The sequence below is a fragment of the Chionomys nivalis genome, chromosome 22, assembly GCF_950005125.1.
Source record: "Chionomys nivalis chromosome 22, mChiNiv1.1, whole genome shotgun sequence".
Classification (NCBI taxonomy): Eukaryota; Metazoa; Chordata; class Mammalia; order Rodentia; family Cricetidae; genus Chionomys; species Chionomys nivalis.
In genome coordinates this window covers 19,607,189-19,627,178 of record NC_080107.1, presented here as the reverse complement: position 1 = coordinate 19,627,178, position 19,990 = coordinate 19,607,189, and the positions used below count along the sequence as shown (strand labels likewise).

The 19,990-nt window shown below is 39.4% G+C and overlaps 1 protein-coding gene across 1 annotated transcript in view; it reads left to right on the top strand.

Moving 5' to 3' along the window:
• Positions 1–1,051: 1,051 nt before the first annotated feature.
• Psmd14 (proteasome 26S subunit, non-ATPase 14) overlaps positions 1,052–19,990 on the top strand; it is an 83,577-nt gene continuing 64,638 nt past the window's right edge. Inside the window, exons 1-3 of the mRNA XM_057755394.1 lie at positions 1,052–1,216; positions 9,676–9,808; positions 11,927–11,978. Coding sequence (XP_057611377.1) covers positions 11,931–11,978 — 48 coding nt within the window. The 5' untranslated portion in view covers positions 1,052–1,216; positions 9,676–9,808; positions 11,927–11,930. The remainder of the gene's footprint in view (positions 1,217–9,675; positions 9,809–11,926; positions 11,979–19,990) is intronic.

Sequence of the window (19,990 nt, the reverse complement as noted above, 5' to 3'; positions counted from 1 at the left end):
ACCAGTTCTTATTTTTGGTTTTAGATTTGTTTTAAATTGTATGTGTGTGTGTGTGTGTGTGTGTCTGAGAGAGAGAGAGAGAGAGAGAGAGAGAGAGAGAGAGAGAGAGAGAGAGAGAGAATATGTGAATATGCACCATGGCTGGCACACTTAAAGGTCAGAGAGGCCAAATCTTTGAGCTGGACTTTCAAGCTGTTCTGGGCAGCCCATCCTGGGTGCTGGAAAACGAACTTGGCTCCTCTCCAGCTGTAGTGCAAACTGTTAATAACTGAGCTATTTCTCCAAGCCCAGTAACTCTTCATTCTTAGTCTTTCTTGTGAGTTTCACAATTCCGTAATCTGTTCTCTTCCTTCATCCAATAGTTCCATTGTGATATTTGATTTACGAATACGTTGTCTTTTTTTGTTGTTAAGAAATGCTTTAAAAGATGAATCTCAGGATATTTGAGAAAGTGAGAGCATTCCATATACACGGTGAGAGACCTTAATGGAGATGATGTGCTAGAAACTGTCAGTATCTCTTTAGTAACATTGCTTTTTGAGTATCTAACACAGAGCAAAGTTGAAAAGGTTGTTTGTTGTTAATTAGTAATTTTTTTCAATACTGTAAACAGCTGAACTTAAAGAGGCAGGAACACTGGTTAAAGGTCAATTTCCTGGAGATCTCTAATCCTTTTTAGGCAGTGAAGTCAAGAAGGGGTAAACTGAGACGCGGAAAAAGCCTGTTTATCACAGCCTTGGCTTCTCGAAGTGACCAATGTAAGTTTAATTCAAGGTTTTACTTTTTGAGGAGGGCTGCGATGGCGAAGGGCAGAGCCAAGGAGACAACGGCAAAGAGCAGAACCAAGGAGTTGCAGAGCCCCTTAAAGCAAAATCCACTAAAGTTTCCAAACCCGGGAGACAGAGGCGTGAAGTCAACTTGGCGCCCAGAGAAAAACAGGAGGGCGGAGCGGCCAGCCCGACTTCCGCCTCCCGGGGCCTGCGCGAGCGGCGGCCCGCGCGTGCGCAGTGCGCTCCCCTTCCCCCCAACTCGGCGGTCTCCAATTGGCGGTGCGGGAAAGGAAGCCGAAGGAGAGCCGGGAACCCGGAAGTACTTCTCGGCAGAGGCCTGGGCGACTCTTTTGAATGGAATCGGGCTGATTCATCGCCGGTTCTCGGAGCCAGGTCCTTGTTGAGTGTGAGGCGCTGCTCTCGTCGCCGGGTTGCCGCAAGGCCAGGTAGGGTGCAGACCGCGACCTCCCTGCAGGCGGCCTCAGCCGAACCCCGAGGCGGGTCCGGGAAGATCCGGGAGCCAGCCACGCTAGGCCGCCGCAAGCCCCGGGCTTTCCTGAGTCACGTTGCCCGGCCAGGTTACCCGTGGAGTCCGGGGCCTGATGGGAAGCACCGGCCCCTTGGTCTTCTCTTCCTATATCTCCGGGTCTCTGGCAGAGTCCGGTTTGGATGTCACCTCCTTGCAAACATTTCTGCGTCCTCTAGCTTGGGAGCCTTTTCCCCATGAAGTAGCAGAACCCTGTTTATGGCCTGTTTGTTTTCGTCTTCAGCCCTCCTGTGTTGAAAAACTTGTATACAGTCTGAGGAAGCAAAGGAGAGAGGGTGGGCTGAGCTAGTTTCAAGAGAGTGCATGTTTTCTTCATCGTGTGTACTTAGGTTTAAAAACCTTCAGAGAGACATGGCTTTTAATCCTGAATATTTTTAAAATAAAGTTTGGTTATTCCTGCTGTGCCATTGCTTGCAGTATTTGCTCCATTTGGGTGCTGGTCTGTGGGTTGGTTACAGTTCTTTTTTTGAGTAAAGTAGAAACCAACTACCGCTGCTGTGGCTTATTGGAACTCTGTTTTTCTGTGAATCGAGCTCATTGTCAAAAGAATAACGTCAACATTTCAAAAGTCTTAAGAAATTTTGTGATCGTCTGTTTACTTATTAATTTATTTGGAGACAAAGTCTCTGTATTTCTGTTTGATCTAGAACTAATTATGTACACCATGCTGGCCTGCCTCAGTTTCCCAAATGCTGCAATTACAGGCTTGTAATCCCACCTCAGCACAGAGGGAAAAATGATTGGAACTGAAATGACAAGTAAGTTCCAGTTTGTGGTGAACACTTTTAATCCCAGCCCCCTGGAAGCTCTGCAAGTTTATCTTTTTGAGTTCATGGCCAGCCTGGACAAACTGAGTTCCTGGTCATCAGGGCTGACTGGATACACAGTGAGGCCCTGTCTCACGACAAAAAAAAAATAAAAACCCAAACATTAATAAACATTTGCCATAAAAGGCTTTAAAATTAGCAAAGAAATACAGTTCTAGTGTGATCACCCCCAGCGCTCGGAGGAAAAGGTGGGGGAATGGCCAGAAGTTGGGGCATTCTTGTTTGTGTAAACTGGTTACAGACAGTCCAGGATAAAGGGAAAGACCTTGTTCTGTAACTTCAGATAAAAGCATATATGGTGGGTTTTTTTTTTTTTGTGGTGGTGTTTTGTTGTTGTTTGTTTGTTTTTGAGATGGCATCTCCCCACACAACCCAGGCTAACCTCTAACGGCTGTGATCCCCTGCCTCAGCCTCCCCAGTGCTGACATTTTAGGACTGTGCCTCAATACCGAGCCCTTGTACTGCTGCAAGCACAGTGTAAGTAAAGCAACCAGACAAGCGCTTCCCTATGCTGGAAATGGAAGCTGCCCCAGAGTGTCAGGGAAGATAACTACCAAGGGTGGCCTTCTTGCCTGTTAGCTCACAAAGTGGTTCATTTTTAATGTTTGAATTGTACGATTTGGTGCCTAGAGAGATAGCTCAGTGTTAAGAGTATACAGCAGCACACACCTTAATCCCAGCGCTTAGGAGGAGGCAGAGGCAGGCCCACTTACTACAATTGCAGAGGACCCAGGTTCTGTTTTCAGTACCATATCCAGTGGCTCACAGTGGATTGTAACTCTAGCTCTGCAGGTGTCTCCAGGTATCTATCTGTGCAGATGTGCAGATACCCACCCACCTATACGGACGGAATTAAAAATAATACAAATAAATTATCTGGCTTAAACAAAGTGCACAGGTCGTGTATGTACAGATATTAAGATGTACAGTGGTTCATAATTAACTATAGTTTAGGTACACTTGGTTGAAAACTGAAAGTTGTCTTGAATTTGTCTAAAATAAAATTAAATCTTGTCAAAAGAAAATATTTTGAAGTAATGATCTTTTATTTTAGTCTCACCTATAGGGTTTGTGACATCCATCCCAGCCTCACCTCCTGAGATCTTTTGTAATAATGCATTGCTATTCTAGTTAAAAAGCTGGATTTTGACCACAGTGACTGGATTCATCGTCTTTTAGACTTGCCATATAAACTTTGCATTAGTATAGTACGTAGATTCAGAATCACTCATTTGAAAGTCAGTAAGAAGCAGCAGTTGTGCCTTTTTGGTTTTCATATTCCAGCAGTGTTTTGATATTCAGGGTCTGCCCAGGAAGACCATTCCTGCGTAATGAGGTACGCACAAGATGTCTGCTTGTGATGTGCTGTCCGCAGTCTTGCTGTGATCCCTTGTTATCCTCATCTGTCAGGTGAAAGCATTGGGTTGAATGATCTTTATCAGTTTTAAGAGAGCTGTAGTGGTGAAAGCATTTATTGGGTTCCCAGGGTATTCCTTCCAGGCTCTGTTGTGACAGCAGACTGGGCAAGGTGACATATTTTGTAGATGAACTTTAGTGTCTGATTGTAGAAGAAAGTGATTGTTCTACATATTATAACAGGTAGGTGGTGAGCTCTGGATTCAGATGTAAGCTGATTGGTTCTAGAGCCGTTCTTAACTCTGTTTTCCTATCGCATATTTAAATTTTGAGCACACAAGCTAGTACTTTGCAAATGTTTTGTTTAAATGTTATAATTAGTGATTGCAGTAGATAGCTATATTTCTTCTAAGACTAAATTCTTAGTCTTCTAAGTGGGGGCTGGAGTGGAATCTTGTTTTCTAACTTTTAAAATGTTGGTTCACTGAAAGAAAGAGACAGACAGACAGGGTTGGAGGAGGGGAGAAAGAATCTGGACAGCCTGCAGCACTCAGTCCACTGACTGCCAAGAATCCCACGACTGTAGACCATGTGGGTTTGGTGCTCAGACTAATCATCAGGCTAGGCAGCAAGCTCTTTCCTGTACAGCCACCTTGCTGGTGGCTCCCAAAGTTTGTAGTTCCAGTGAGTACTCAGGAGATAGGATTGCTGCAGGTGTGCCACCAGCTTGGTCTGTAGCAAGGTTCAGGCCAGCCAGGGCCACAAGTCGAGATCCTGAATTGAAAATCAAAAGGTGGAAAAATTCTACTTAAAGAATTAAATTTAATTTTTACTCTTTCTGGTTGTGATTCTACTGGAACAAAGTAAGGAGGAAGTTCCTCCCTTCCACAGATCGGAGAGTGGAGAACTGAAGCTGTAGAGATCTAGTGAGGTCACAAACCTAAGTAGATCGAAAGGATTTACTATTAGTTTGAGAATGTTTGTTTACACGGGAATGGGAAGTGAAGCAGTGAAGTAGGAGATGATGATAAGCCTGAATGACTAAACATTGTGTGATTTTGTATGAAGGATATGTGTTTTTGTTATGTTAGGATCCTTAGGAAAAGGTTGAAAGGTTGAAAACTCAAAATTAATACAGCTGCGAAGGTCCTGCTTTTTAGATAGTCGTTGTTTCATACAGTACCAGTAAGAATTTGAGAACTGATGTAAAGTTAACGTGTACATGCTCTAAAATTACTGCATTTTAGTCACGACACTGCCCTGAGAGCTTAAGTGGTGAGTCACATTTCAAGTAGATGCTTGTTTTGTACACTTTCCTATAAGGGTTCTAGATGTCACTGTGTGTATGTGTGTTATACATGTATGCGAAACAATTCATGTTGTGGTAATAAACGTGTTAAGCAAAGTTATCATTTTGGGGTGCACAGGAGTCAGGTTTGGCCCCCAGCTCCCACGTGGCCACTCACAACCATTTGTAACTCTAGCTCTTGGGGATCTGGACACCAGGCATTTATGTGGTGCACATACATGCATTCAGGCAAAACACTCACACACATAAAAATAAAGTAAATTGAAGAAAATATCAAAGTGAGTCTCTTAATGAGTGGGCTCTTAAATCCTCAGTTTTTTGACATGTGTAAGCTTAGTTTAGATCTATAAACCTTTTACGTTGCTTCTATTTCTGAGAATTGAAGGTGTTTTCTTTTAGCCAGGTGTGGTGGCGGCTCACACCTTTAATCCCAGCACTTGGGAGGTAGGTACTGGTGGATCTCTGTCAGTTCGAGACCAACCCAATCTCCAGTGTGAGTTCAAGGATGGGCTACACAGAGAAACCCCATCTCCCAAAACAAAACAAAACAAAACAAAAGAGTTCTTTTTTATGTTATGGTGCACAGTTTATCTTTTGAACCTCTGAAAATTATGTTCCTGTCTCCCATGTGATGAATTCATTTCTGAGACGTACTTGGTGTTCTGAGGTCCACTAAGTGGCTTCAGAGTGAGGAAGAAGCTGCTCTAGGATGGTGAGTGCTGATGCTAAAGCCATTTTGTGTAGCGGGTAGCATTCCTAGCTTATTACATGCCTATGATCGTGTTGAATGTGTTTCTGTGTGCACTGACTTCTTTCTTCTAAACGGCTCCGAGAACCAGATGCTCTCTTTTTGTGGATGAGGACGTTGCAGAGGAGAGGTAATTGACCGAGGGACGCACTGCTAATGAGTATTAGAGCCAGTTTGCGTTTCTGCTGCAGGATGATAGCACATAACCCCCATATACTAAGAAAGGTAGTCATCGTTTATCTCATCCTGTGGACTGTTTTATTTCTTGCACTTTTAGATCATCTTGGTAATAACTTAAAGATAGAAAATAAAGGGATGGCGAAAATTATATTCGAGATGTTAATAAAGTGTGATTTAGTGGTTATAAGTGATATTCTGTATTTTTCTGATTTTGAAAGTATAGGTAGCTCAGATGGGCAGCATCCTTTGAGTGTGCCTAGCCTGGACTGTCTGTCTCTGTGAAGATTAGTGTGATAGGAGCTAGGTATAGTTCAGTCATAGAATGCTTGGAAGAAGCTCTAGGTTCGATCCTCAGGGCTGCCAAAAATCCCAAAGTGTAAGTACACGTTTAGTAGGACTGTGAGTGTGATACAGTAAAATTGTGATTTAACTGTTTTTATATGTAGTTCTGCAGTGTTTGGTTTATTCTCTTTGTTGAATCACTGTATCACTACCTCCCATTTCCAGAGCTTTTCATTTTCCCATTTGTAATACTTTTAAAAACATTGACAGCTCATGATTTTGTTGAATGGAGGAGAGCCATCATATTTGCCTCAATTGTAAAACATTTTATTTTTAGATTTATAAATACCAATTAGAATTGACAAATGGAATTACATGAAATTAAAAGGCTTCTGTACAGAAAAAAAAACTTATCAGCAGAGTGAACAGACAGCCTGCAGAATGGGAGAAAATCTTTGCCAGATATACTTCTGACAGGGGGTTAATATCTAGAGTATATAAAGAGCCACAAAAATTAAACTCCAAAACTTTAACACCCCCCACCCATACCCACAAACATTGTATACACACAAAAAAAGTCTTTGTTAAGAAAACAGCAGCCAGTCAGTAATGAGTTGAACAGAGTTCACAAAAGAAGAAACACAAATGAGTAGTAGCCATTTTAAAAGGTTTTCGGCATTTTACCCACCAGGAAAACAACGAAGTAAAACTACTCTAAAATCCCATCTCATTTCAGGCTGGAGGACTATTAGAACCATAGAATCCCCGATGAACGCGGGAGAGGAAGCTCTGCTGGCAGCAGCAGGGAAATGGAACTGGTCTCACTGTCCACCAGCACGTGGATGGACCACGGAAAGGTGGCCGTACAGTAGAATTTTATTAAATTGTAAAGAAAAATGAAATTGTGAAATTTGCATGAAAATGAATGAAACTGGAAATTAGGACATTAAATAAGGTCATTCACCCAGGTTCATAAAGACAAATACCACGCGTTCTCTCTCATATGTTGATCCTAGTCTAATTTTTATAAATGTGTATTTGTGGGAGATTGGATAAAGATCAGGAAGGTAGATGGAGTCTATCCGATGGGGGAAATGGAGCTTTAAGAAAGGAACTGACAAAAGTAACGCGAATGTGGGAAGGGAGTGCTGGGACGGGAATGGTGTCCGTGGGGAGGGGCTGGAGACTGGAGAGGCCTGATGGGGCGTCTGGGTGACCCAGCAAAGTCAAGCATGATGAAAATGCTGTATGTTTCAGTTTTCTTGATTTCCTCTAATAGACTTACTGTATTTTTCATATAAGTGGAATCACATGATATCCCTATTGCTGTTATAATCCCCCTCCCCCGTTAAAAAAATTTAGGGGAGAAAGGAATTATTTTTATCTTTTAAATTCAGATTGTAGTCTATCATCACTTTGGAGAAGTCAGGGTTGGAGTTTGAAGCACGTAGTCCCTTGACATCAACAGTTAGTAACAGAAATGAGTGTGTACCTAGTACTCAGCTAGCTTTCTCTTTTCTTGCCCAATCTGGGATCCCAAACCAGGGAATGATATTGCCTGGTTTCTGGCTATGTTTTTCCATATAAATTAAAGCAATTAAGACAGTCTAAACAGTCCCTCCCACACCCCATATGTGCCCTTAGGCCAACCTGATCTAGATAATCTTTTATTGAGACTCTTCTCAGCTCAGAGCCATTCTAGGTTATGTCAGCCTGGAAGTTAAAACCATCACTCATGCTAGGCCTGGTTCACCCCTCTCTCCCTTGTCTCCTCCCTCTCTCCCTCTCTCCCTCCCTGGTCTCCTCCCTCCTTCCTCCCTTCCTCCTTTCCTCCCCTCCCCCTTCATTCCTCCTTTCCTCCCCTCCCCCTTCATTCCTTTTTTCTTGTGCTAGGGATTGAGCGCAGCTTTTACACCAAGGCAACCACTCAGTGGCTGGGCTACATTTCCAGTCCTTACATGTTTTCAAGTTCAGCCAGGTTGTAAAATGTGTCATTACTTTGTTTTTTTAATAGCCAAGTGGTATTTCATGCATTCTATTGTGTGTGTATATGATAGAATTTGTTTATTCACTGTGTGATGGGCATATGAACTACTGCCACGTTTTGGGTATCATGAATAGTAATGCTATACACATGAATGTACATGTCTTATTTTAAAGATGTGTTTTAAATTTTTGTGTCATATATCTAGGAATAGAATTGGTGGGCTGTATGGTAAATAATTCTGTGTTTAAATTTTTGAACAACTGCCACATTGTTTACAGAACTCCTTTTTTAAGTTTGAAAAAATTTACTTAGGATAGTGTTATCTCAAAATTCATAACTTCAGATTTTGTTTATGGCAGTGCTTTTCAATTGTGAGTGATTTTGCCCCACTGAGTGACACTTAACAATGTTTGGAGGCTTTTTTTTATTAACAATGTGTTAGTCATTTTTGCTAACATATAGTGTGTAGGGGTCAAAGATATTTCTAACACTCTGTAATACATTAGACAGCCCCCACGGCAAAATTCAAGGTTCTGGATGTTATTAGTACCAAAGTTAATACTCTGATTTTTAACTGAAAACTATCAGCAGAGACAAGAATGCCTGCTGCTTTGCATTCACTTGGGATCTGCAAAAAGAATGAAACTTTTGCCAGGCAGTGGTGGCGCACACATTTAATTCATTCCAGCACTTGGGAGGCAGAGACAGGCAGATCTCTGTGAGGTCAAGGCCAGTCTGGTCTACAGAGTTAGTTCCAGAACAGCCAGGACTGTTACAGAGAGAAACCTGGTTTTGGAAAACCAACCAACCAAACAAACAAACAAACAAAAACAAAAAAGAATGAAACATTTCTCTCTCAGTGTTTATCCCTTTGCGATTGTGGGTGGAAAATGTAAACTTGTAAATTTTGAAGTGTGTTCAGAGAGGGAATTAAATCATATTTAATGTTTCTGGCCTTTTGTTTTCTTGTGTTTTTTGACAGGATCTTATTGTGGAACTTGGACTGGTTTCAAACTCAGGGTCTTCTGCGTATTTTTGAAAGCAAAATAATGCTTTTGTCAACATAGTAGGAATTAAAGGATAATATTGTTGATATAATTTATTTCCCTCTGCATTTTATACAATTCTTAAGTGCTTTACATTTTTTTTATTTTTATCATAGTTGTGAATAATTAATGGGTGACCTAATTGCAAGAATTGTGGAGATCGTTTTCAAGATAAATAATACTAGTAGGGTCTTTTATGTACAAGTTTCGAAATTTGTATTGAACCTCTATGCAGATTATAATAAAGTGATTCTTACTCTTTTTAAAACTATAAGTAAATATTATTTTTTGAGAGACCTCAGAATACTGAGAGCTATAAAATACCAGTCCTCAGAGTCAGTGGCAAAAGTAAAATACATACACACGATGTAACAGTGATCTCTATGCCCAACAACTGCATGGGTGGTAAATATATCCGTGCTCTCTAGAAATATTTGTTAAAAATCGGTGTTAGAGCTGTGATGTAAGAGTGTTTGTCTAGCATGGGTGAGGCCCTGTCCAGTCCCTAGCACTGGGGGGATATTGACTTCTATTTCACTTGTAGAACTTTGCTTATTTTAAAGATTCTTTTGGAGGAGATAAAAAATAGCCTCATTTCTCAATTCAGTACCTTTCTTTTTTAGGGGAGAGAGAGAAAAAAAAACTACTTGTGAAAAATTATACCTGCCAAAATTAGCAAGAATTGGAGTTAATAAGGAATTTGCCAAATTCAACAAATTGAGGCCCAACACTGTAAGAGTGATAGTTACTGAACAGGTAAGGTTTAAGAGTGTATTTTACCTTGAACTGTTGTTTTAGGATCTGATAGATGCTATGTAAATGTATTATCTTTAACAGAAATCAAATTATGAATATGTGTGATAACCAGATTTTAGGAAGTTGTATGATTTAGAATATTTATCAATATATTTCATTTCCAAATGTTAGTATTTTTGTAAAATGTGTTCATCTTAAGTGTTTTAATTTGTTAAATATCTTTTCTTGTTTGCTGAGACATCTAGTTTTGTGAAAAACACAAATTTGACCTGCCAGATTTTTCTTTCCCTCTGCTCCCCACATCGCTCATGTATATTCACAGCATCTGGAGTCTGTGTAATATCATTAGAAACAGCACAGCGAAAGTAGATAAACTAACACAGCTGGGAATCGACTTTGGCCTAGAATGAATCTATGTGTATGTACTCTGAAATGTATGTTGCCACCCCCATTGGTTCTTTAGCTTTGTGAGATTGAAGTGGTCCAAAAAATTTTTTTCTGTAGAATTACATTGTAGAGAAAATATCCTTAATATTTTAAGATACACAAGATTGTTTAAAAGGGATTGTACTGAATCACTATTTGAGTTGAGGAACTTGATAGAGATGATATTTGTAATTATAATTAGGCAGATAAGTATGGTTGTGAAGATTAGATTTTGCCTGAAATACCAAATTTTCTTGCCTTTTCATTTATACAGATGAATTTATCTGTTGTGAATCTCACAGACATGTGTGAAAGAAAAAGTCAGACAAAAAAATCTGCGGTTCTGTTTTTATACCATTTTAAAGTAGCAGAGCTGTTCTGTACTGTTAGCAGCCAGAATCCCATTTGCCTGGAGTCATAGAGACTGGAATGGGGCTGCTGAGGCATTTCATGTGGCTTTTTAATGTAGGTGATGGTTTCATCAGCCAGGGTCCTCGCTTGGGAAGTGTCCCGACTCTGTCACTTGCGTGCCTTTCTGTGTGCAGACTTGACCAAGTTTGTGATGTTGTGATTGTTAAATATTAGCAGGACTGAGTTGTTACCAACTGGTTCAACAAACATAATTGGGCAGAATTGTGATGATTTAAGTATGTTACTGGGGTTTAGTTTGCAATAGTTCAAGATAAAGCTTGAACAAAAACTAATCTCTTAACACTTAGTTTATATTATAATTTTGATAATCTAAGTATGCACTTAGTAAGAAGATGAATATAAGGCACAGTCGTAGTTTTGAAGTAAAAATACTGTTGCTTTGTTTTCATTTTTGGACTTAGTTACCCTCCTATCCTTGAATAATTTCTTTCTTTATTCTGTGTCCAAGGCCATGTAAGCACAGCTACTCTTTCCTTCTTCTTCCTTTTGTGAGCTTCTTGTGCTTATGAGTATTTTCTTGAGTTATTCCAGATGCCAAAGATAAACTTATATCTCAAAGTTGTAATAATTAACTCAGAAATTGTGATTGAGAATAGCAGCCATGAAGGAATGTGTATCTCTACATCTGAAATAAGTGTATCTGCGTGGGTTCTAGAACACTATCTTAATGCATTTAATGTTTACTCTCTAGTATTTTCTTTTAATATAATGAGTTCACTTTTAAAAAGCCTTTGATGCTAATTCAGAGATCCATACTCTACTCACAGTGTCTTTCACATGCAGTTTTGATGATAACTGACAAGCTGTAAGTTAATTAGCGCAGCACTTACTAATGAGGATGTTAAAATTTAATTTAAAAGTGTAGATTTTTATTTGTACACTCCGAACAAATTGAAGGAAATTCAATCATACATATGATAAGTATTCCAGGCACCCCCCCCCATCCAGGTACTTTATTAGATAACAATAAGAAAATATAATTAACTTAAGGATAGCAAAGTTTTGAAAGTATGCTAAGATTGCTTGTCTTTAAAACTGGGGATAACCCAAAACCAAAGCAGTGAAATAAGGTCTGTTAATTAGCATGGAAGACAGCTTCTTGAATTAATATGTGGTGTTAATTAACAGGAAGTCTGATGTTGTGTTGTAATTACCACCAATATTTTTGACATACTGAGTGACTGAAGGTGAATTATATAGATAGCAATTGAGTAAACACTTTTGTGCTTAGGAACGTTTTCCTTTGTTTCTGTTTTCTAGAAATATGGACAGACTTCTTAGACTTGGAGGAGGTATGCCTGGACTGGGCCAGGTTAGTATGCAAGACTGTTTCCTGGTGTGTGTGCAGTTGTCCAACAGAGCACCATGGCTGGACCACAGCACCAAGTAGCACTTGAAACATTTTAGCCTTTTCTCCTGGTAATGCTGAATTTTGTTCTTGTTCAGTTGTTTGGTTTAAAATGTTGGGATATGTGAGCTTATAAAGTTGTCTTTTCAAAAAATAAAAGCTTAAAACATGTTATTTTTAAGTTTATAACACAAATTTTTTAATGTTACACATGAAAATATAGCATGGCATACTTTTTAGTGGATCAGAAAATGGATCCATTGACTCAGTCTGTTGTCTTAACTTTAGACTTCTGCTAGTAGTTATGTGCGTGGGCGAGCTGATGATAGCTGCTTTTACCATTAGTGTTTCCTTTGATGTTTTTATGCTTTCTTTTATACTGTTTTTTTTTTCAATGAAAACTGGATTAAAAATTTAATAATTTTAGTGGATTTAACCATTATTAAATGAGTTAAATGTGTATTGAAAATGGGGATTCTGGCTTCTGGAATCTCAGAATGAAACTGTGACTGAGAGCTGTTTCCTCCTGTTAATTATTTATTTATTCATTCATTCATTCATTCATTCATTCATTTATTAAAGATTTCTGCCTCCTCCCCGCCACTGCCTCCCATTTCCCTCCCCCTCCCCCAATGAACTCCCCCCTCCCTCAGCAGCCCGAAGAGCAGTCAGGGTTCCCTGCCCTGTGGGAAGTTCAAGGACCTCCCACCTCCATCCAGGTCTAGTAAGGTGAGCATCCAAACTGCCTAGGCTCCCACAAAGCCAGTACGTGCAGTAGGATCAAAAACCCATTGCCATTGTTCTTGACTTCTCAGCAGTCCTCATTGTCCGCTATGTTCAGCGAGTCCGGTTTTATCCCATGCTTTTTCAGACCCAGGCCAGCTGGCCTTGATGAGTTCCCGATAGAACATCCCCATTGTCTCAGTGTTTGGGTGCACCCCTCACGGTCCTGAGTTCCTTGCTCATGCTCTCTCTCCTTCATGCTCTTTCAGTTGTTTTTGTATCGTTTATTTTGTTGAAGATACTGGGTAGCTGGTTTCTGGAAGGGTCTCTGACAGAAGGTCTTCTGTTTGCCTCCAGCTAAAGAGGTATTCTCTTTTGGTGTGTCGAGGCTCAAAGCCCAGGCCTCACATGTGCTCAGCAAGTGCTCTGCCACTGCTCACCACCCAGCACTTTCCCTCTAGGTTCTGATTATATTTCTCGTTATCTGTTCCCTTAATTAACGAAAGGTTATTAGATATCATTTTCTTTCGCAACTTTAGTCTCTTAGTTCCCAGTTTTCTCTCATTTCTATATTACTATTAGTATGTTGTCTTCTTTCATTCAAATAAAGAGGAATAAACACAGTTTTGAGACTTAATAAATGATTTGTGTGTGTGTTTTAAAAGCACCTTACATAATCTTGATTAGGCCTGTCATGGCTTGTTATTGATAAATACTTTAAAAAGTGCCATTTTTTGTGATTCTCTTATTGTATGCTGAAGCAGACTAAAATTTCATTTGTTTTTGTTAGTTTTGAACATTTTTTATACTTTATTGTTAGCCAGTTTTATTATGAGACTTCATTTTCTTTATCTATGTAAATTCACTCTCTGTCATGGAGATACGACAAATTTATGTGCAAATTATAAGGCATTGCCTTAGCAGAATTCTTAACTGAAGTTGAGTCATATCTGGATACCAAAATAACTTTCCTTAATTATTAGATATGTTATTTATTCATATTATAAATCTGCTCTGAAAATTGCTATACATGAAATAATGGCCACAGATTGAGTTAATATTGTTTCACAGTCATCTCTGTAAACCTTTGTAGAATGTAGGAAACTCAGTCAGTGTTTGCTCTCTTTTGTTTCTGATTTTATTAGCTAATCTCAGGGTCCTCAGTTTGTAAATTTGTTGGAACTTCAATATGTCCTACTTAGCAACCTATTTCATGTATTTCCTCTCTGGTTAGGGGCAGGCTCTCAGAAGGATAATGTGGAGGAATTCTTCTTGTGGTATCTCTTTTTTTCAAATACTAGGTGATCTATTTATTTCTCTCTTAAATTTTATTTTACTCTTGTTTACTTCCTCTTGGGAATGTTGCAGAACAGTTCAAAGTAAAACCTGGAGTTACCATCAGATTACAAGTTCTGGGCTTTGTCCTTAGCCATATTGCCATGACTTTAGAGGCTGGCTGCAGTGCAGATGTTTCCAAGTTTGACCCACTAACTATGGACTTATAGTCCCCTGGACCCTCTCAGCTTTGATAATTTCTACTGTTCTTATTAGAGTTTTGTTGTCAAGGGTACAGATGAAGAAAATAAGACAACAAAATGCAGGATTTCTGTGTCTTATGTAATCAGCATGTGTTACTGCTCCACATGCTTCTATGGGCCCGAAGTAAAGGCTATTTTTTGAAATCCTAGTATCTGTGTTGATTAAGCCATTGACCAAAACTGAGCCTAATCTTCAGCTCCTTTCTCTTCATCAAAATGGGTCACCCTTAGTGTTCTAGTTAGGGTTTCCATTGCTGTGGAGAGAAACGACGCCTATGGCAACTCCTCACTTACAGTCAGAGATTTAGTCCATTATCATCATGGCAGCAAGCAAGGCAGTGTGCAGGCAGATATTGTGCTGGAAGGAGCTAAGAGTTCTTACATCTTGTTCCCGCAGGCAACAGGAAGTGATCTTTCTCATGGATGTAGCTTGAGCATATATGAGACCTCAAAGCCTCCACAGTGATACATTTTCCCCAACAAGACCACACCTACTTTGTAAAGGCACATCTTCAAAGAGTGCCTCTCCCTTTTGGGGGCCATTTTCTTTCAAAACACCACAGACTCTTAAAGTCTTTCTGACTCCCTGTCTATATAACTCCCTGACCCTTGAGGGAGGGGTTTGATGAAAACATCCCATTTAGGAGTGAGTACTCCAAAACCTCCCTCTCTTTCTGTGTTAATTCCCATATACTGCAAGAAGCTTCTCTGGTGTGGGTTGAGTAGTGCATAGATTTATGCATGTAGCAGTATGTCACTAGGAGTCATTTTATTGTTATTTTCCTTTCATATAGACTTATGACCTATATCTAGTCTCAGGTTCTTGACTCAGGTTTAGCATTGTTAGTTATGAAATCTGTCTCATGACCTGGTTTAAGTCCAAGCAATAAGTGGTTGGTTATTCCTGTACATTTGTGCCACTATTGCACCAGTGTATCCTGCAGGACGGTCATTGTTGTAGAATGCAGAGTTGGTACCTGCATGATATTGATGATTCCCTTTGTCCTCCAGTAGTATACAGACTCCCTTCTAGTACCATGAATGCTAGTCAGTGGGGGTGAAGCTTCTGGTTAGGCACTAACCTCTCTTTCTTTAATTGTGTAAGTATTGTCTGCAGTAGGACCTTACCTTCAGATTGCAGAGAGCAACCAATAGACTTGACAGTAGCTTGTGATGTTTGGGGGTTTCCATGACCCGCTGCGTTTTACTCAGTTGCATACAGTGTCTTGGTGGGACATTATTGCCCTTATTATTTGGTGACTTCATTTAGATTTTTCTCATATATGTGTATATGAGTAAGCTTCTACAGTAGTAGGTGTTTCAGATGGCCTTTAGTATTAATTGTCCCTCCCCAATATCTCGTGAGTTTCTCAGATTCTCCTCCCTGTTTAATCCTCCTATTCTAGTTTTCCCTTTGTCTTGGCATAACAATCTACTAGTCCTTTATATATAACCTCTGTGGTTATTAGGACTGTAATACAAATGTTGAAAGTTAGTATCCACATATAAGAGAAAGCCTTCAATATTTGTCCTTTTGGGTCTGGGTTATCTCACTCAGGATGATTGTGTCTACCTGCAACCATTTATGTGCAACTTTTGTAACTCATTTTCATTATCTGTTCATTAGTTGCTGAATGTCTATGCTGCTTCCAATTTGTGGTTATTATGAATAGAGCAGCAGTGAACATGTGATGAGCATATAGAGTCCTTTGGGCATATTCCCAAAGGGTATAGCTGAATCTTAAGGTATATTGATTCGCAGCTTCCTGAGGAGCTACCACACTGACTTCCATATTAGCTGTACAAGTTTGCACTCCCACCAGCAATGAGTAAGTGTTCTCCTTTCCCTGCGGTCTCACCACCATGTACTGTCATTTATTTTATTGATTTTGGCCGTTCTAACTGGAGTTAGATGAAATCTCAAAGTAGCTTTAATTTGCATTTCCCTGATGGCTGAAGATAATCGAGAATTTTAAAAAGTGTTTCTCAGTCATCTGTGTTTCATCATATGAGAATTTTCTGTTCTCTCCTCTATTTTTAACGGAGTTATTTGTTTTCTTGATGTTCATTTTTCTTTATGTATTCTAGATGCTAATCTTTTTTCAGATATAGAATTGATGAAGATCTTTTCTCATTCTGTAGGCTGTTGCTTTGCCTGAATGTTGGTGTCCTTTGCTGTAAAGAAGCTTCTCAGCTTCATGAAGTCCCATTTATTAGTTATTGTTCTTAGTGCCTGAGCCGTTGGTTTCAATACTATTTCTCACATTCTGTTCTAAACATAATCAGCTTCGGGAATATTGTTAGTATATTGAGGTCCTTGATCTATTTGGAGTTTTTTGCAGGGTGAGAGATATGGATTATTTTCTTTCTTCTGCATAAACCAGTTTGACTTACACCATTTGTTGAAGGTGCTGTCCAGAAATAGACCCATGTGTTCTGAGAACTTGGTTTATAATATAGGTGGCATTACTGGTGAAGCGGAAGACCTGGTCAGTAAATGCTGTTCAATTAAGTGGCTTTCAGTATTTGGGAAAATGAAAATTGTATCCCATCCTTATGTACGCACAAAATATTTATCAGATAGTTTGAATCATCTACGTAGGAAATCAAACTTTATAGTTTTGGACAATATACCTTTTGGGTAGCTATTGTCATTCCAAACCAAAGTAGACATTGTCAGGCATCAGGAATTGGAACATTTGCAGCTTGACAAAGAACATGAAGTGGTGTAGCTGTCATGGAAAACAGTGTGGTAAGTTTTAAGGATTAAAGATAGAATTTCATTATGATACAGCAGTCCTATTTCTGAGTGTAGGACCAAAGAATTGACAGCAAGACAACATATTTGAATATCAGTGTTTAAAGCCACATATATAACAACCAAAAGATGGAAACAACCCAAATGTCCTCTAACAGTTGAATGGGTAAATGGGGTGTGGCGTATATTCATTTGCACCATGGAATCTAATCAGCCTGAAAGGAATGACCTTCTGCCATATACTATAAGGTTGGTATACTTAGAACTGGCCTGGAACTTCTTGCTATGTAGACCAGTTGTGCCTCAGATTTATGTAAATCCACCTGCCTCTGCCTTCTGAGCACTGGGACCAAAGATGTGTGCCACCTTGGCTGCTAAACACATTTTAAGTGAAGGGCCAGACCTAAAAGGCCATTTTGTTTTTAAAGAAAGTTTTGCATCCTTACACTGTTAGGATAGAACAGCACAACTTAAAAGATTACAGGTTGACTGCTCCAGAATAGTATTCCTGATTTATTTACTTACTTATTTACTTTTTTATTTTTAAGGCAGGGTTTCTCTATGTATCATTGATTATCCTGGAACTTAATATAGACCAGGGAGGCCTGCTTCCTGTGTGCTGTGACTAAAAGTGTGTGCCACCAGTACTAGAGTCAGCCTTATTACTCATTCTTTTTGGGAAAGACAGACTTAACACTTAAGTCTAGCAGTAGAGGAAAAAGAAAAAAATTACTGCACATTTAGCAGAATGACATCGTTAAGACAAACAAATGAGAAAAAGAACTCATTTAATAAGGTGCTTGTAATGGCCAACAAGAAAATGAAAAAATACTTAGCATTACTAAATCAGAGAAATGACAAAAACCATATTAGTTTTGTGGTTTTCTTAAATGAAATCGGTGACTCAGGTTGGTCTGGAACTCATTATCCTCCTGCTTCTGTGTCTTTTGTCCTTGGATTTCAATCATATATCATCATCTTTGGTGGTTTGAATGAGACTGGCCCCGATAGGCTCATAAGTTTGAATACTTGGTCCCCAGTTGGTAAAACTGCTTGGGGAAGATAAGGAGGTGTGGCCTTGTTTGAGGAGGTATGCCACAGAGGATAGGTTTTGATTTTTCAAAAACCCATGCCATTTCTAGTTAGCGCTCGTTTCCTGTCTGTCTGTATGTCTGTCTGTCTGTCTGGTCTGTCTGTCTCTTTCTCTCTTAGTGGTTGTCTTAACATGTAAGCTCTCAGTTACTGCTCCATTGCCCATTCTGCCGGCCCTCTTCCATGCCTACGTTCGTGATGATCATGGACACTAACCCTCTGGAGTCATGAACCTCCAAATTAAATGTTTTCTTTTAGAAACTGTTTGAGTCATGGTGTTTTGTCACAGCAATAGAAAAAGTAACTACAGTATCCCTAGCAGCTGGGAGACAGAGGCAGACAGGTTTCTGAGTTTGATGTTAGCCTAGTTTATAGAGCAAGTTCCAGGACAACCAACGACAGCTAAGGCTATACAAAGAAACCCTGTCTTGCAGGGAGAAAACACCAAAAAAAAAAAAATAAAAAAGAAACCCTAAGACAAAATAAATATATTAAATGGCCTCTTTTTATTTCCTTTTTATATTTATTTGTTTGTTTGTTTGTTTTTGAGGCAGGATCTCACCATGTGACTCTGTCTGGCTTGGTACTTATTATGTAGACACCAGAGTGGCCTCAAATTCTGAGATCTACCTGCCCCTGCCTCTGCCTTCCCATGTAACTAACTATGATGCCTGGCTAGAGTTAGTGTTCTGAAAGAACTGTGAAGATGGGATGTAGGTAAGTAAGGATGGAAGTAGAGGCAGGCAGGTCCTGCGGGGTTGTTAGCTTTCCTCTTCTCCTTTGTCTGCTAGATGTGCTGTGACACAGTGGCCCTGCGCCAGCATAGTTTAGTGAGTAAGGTTAATGTTTATAGCCGTCACATTTGAAACCAAAGTTTTAATTCTGCTCTCAGAACTAGTGTAGCGTCGTGAGATAAATAGACATTTCAAAAGGCTTTCTATGAGTTTCTTTTGTTTATATTGTTTCTACTGATTGATAGGTTTTCATCCAGATAAGGGCCTCTGTTTATCTTTTTTGAAAACTTTTTGATTTTAGTATCTGATGTGATTCCCCCATACACTTACAAAGGGCTTTATCAGATTAGGTACATTCAGGATTTTATGGCTGTAGACTAAAAAGAACCTTACTAAATACTGTTAGATTAACTTGACTTTTTCCTTCCTGATAAGTAGAAAAAAGTCAAGCTATTTTGATAGTTTTACTTCTTTGCCTGACTACAAATAATAGTGATTTTACTACAGAAACAAAGCAAAAATATGTGATGCCTTTGTTGTTTTCAAAACTTAATTCCTAGTTTCCAATCGTCCCACTGATTGGATGTAGTGTGGGGGGAGAAGAAAGGTCCAGTCAGAGGAGAACTCTGGGAGCATTGTCTTTCTAGTTATTGCAGTCTGAATCTGAAAAGACACCAAACTATGGAATGTGCTGCTCTTGAGGGTACTCAAAAATAAGTGGGAACAATTCCTGTTGGAGACATTGTAGTTAATTTGTTTCGTTTGTTTTGGTTTGGTTTCAGTTTTTTTTTTTTTAAGACAGGGTTTTTCTGTGTAACAGCTCTGGCTGTCCTGGAACTAGCTCTTGTAGATCAGCTTGGCCCGAACTCAAAGAGATCCGCCTGCCTCTGCGTTCCGAGTGCACCACCACCCGGCCAATCTGTGCTTTTTTTTTTTAAATGAACATTCTAGATGTGAGAGGTTTTTGAATTGTGGATACTAAATTTCAGTTTTGACATGAAGTTATAACAGTCGATTTGTTTGAGTTCTTTGGAATGTAAGAGAAGTGGTGATATATTTTTATTTATACTGAAACTGTTCTCAAGAGTATCAGATTCTGATGAGATAAAATTATAATTATGAGGAAGAGTG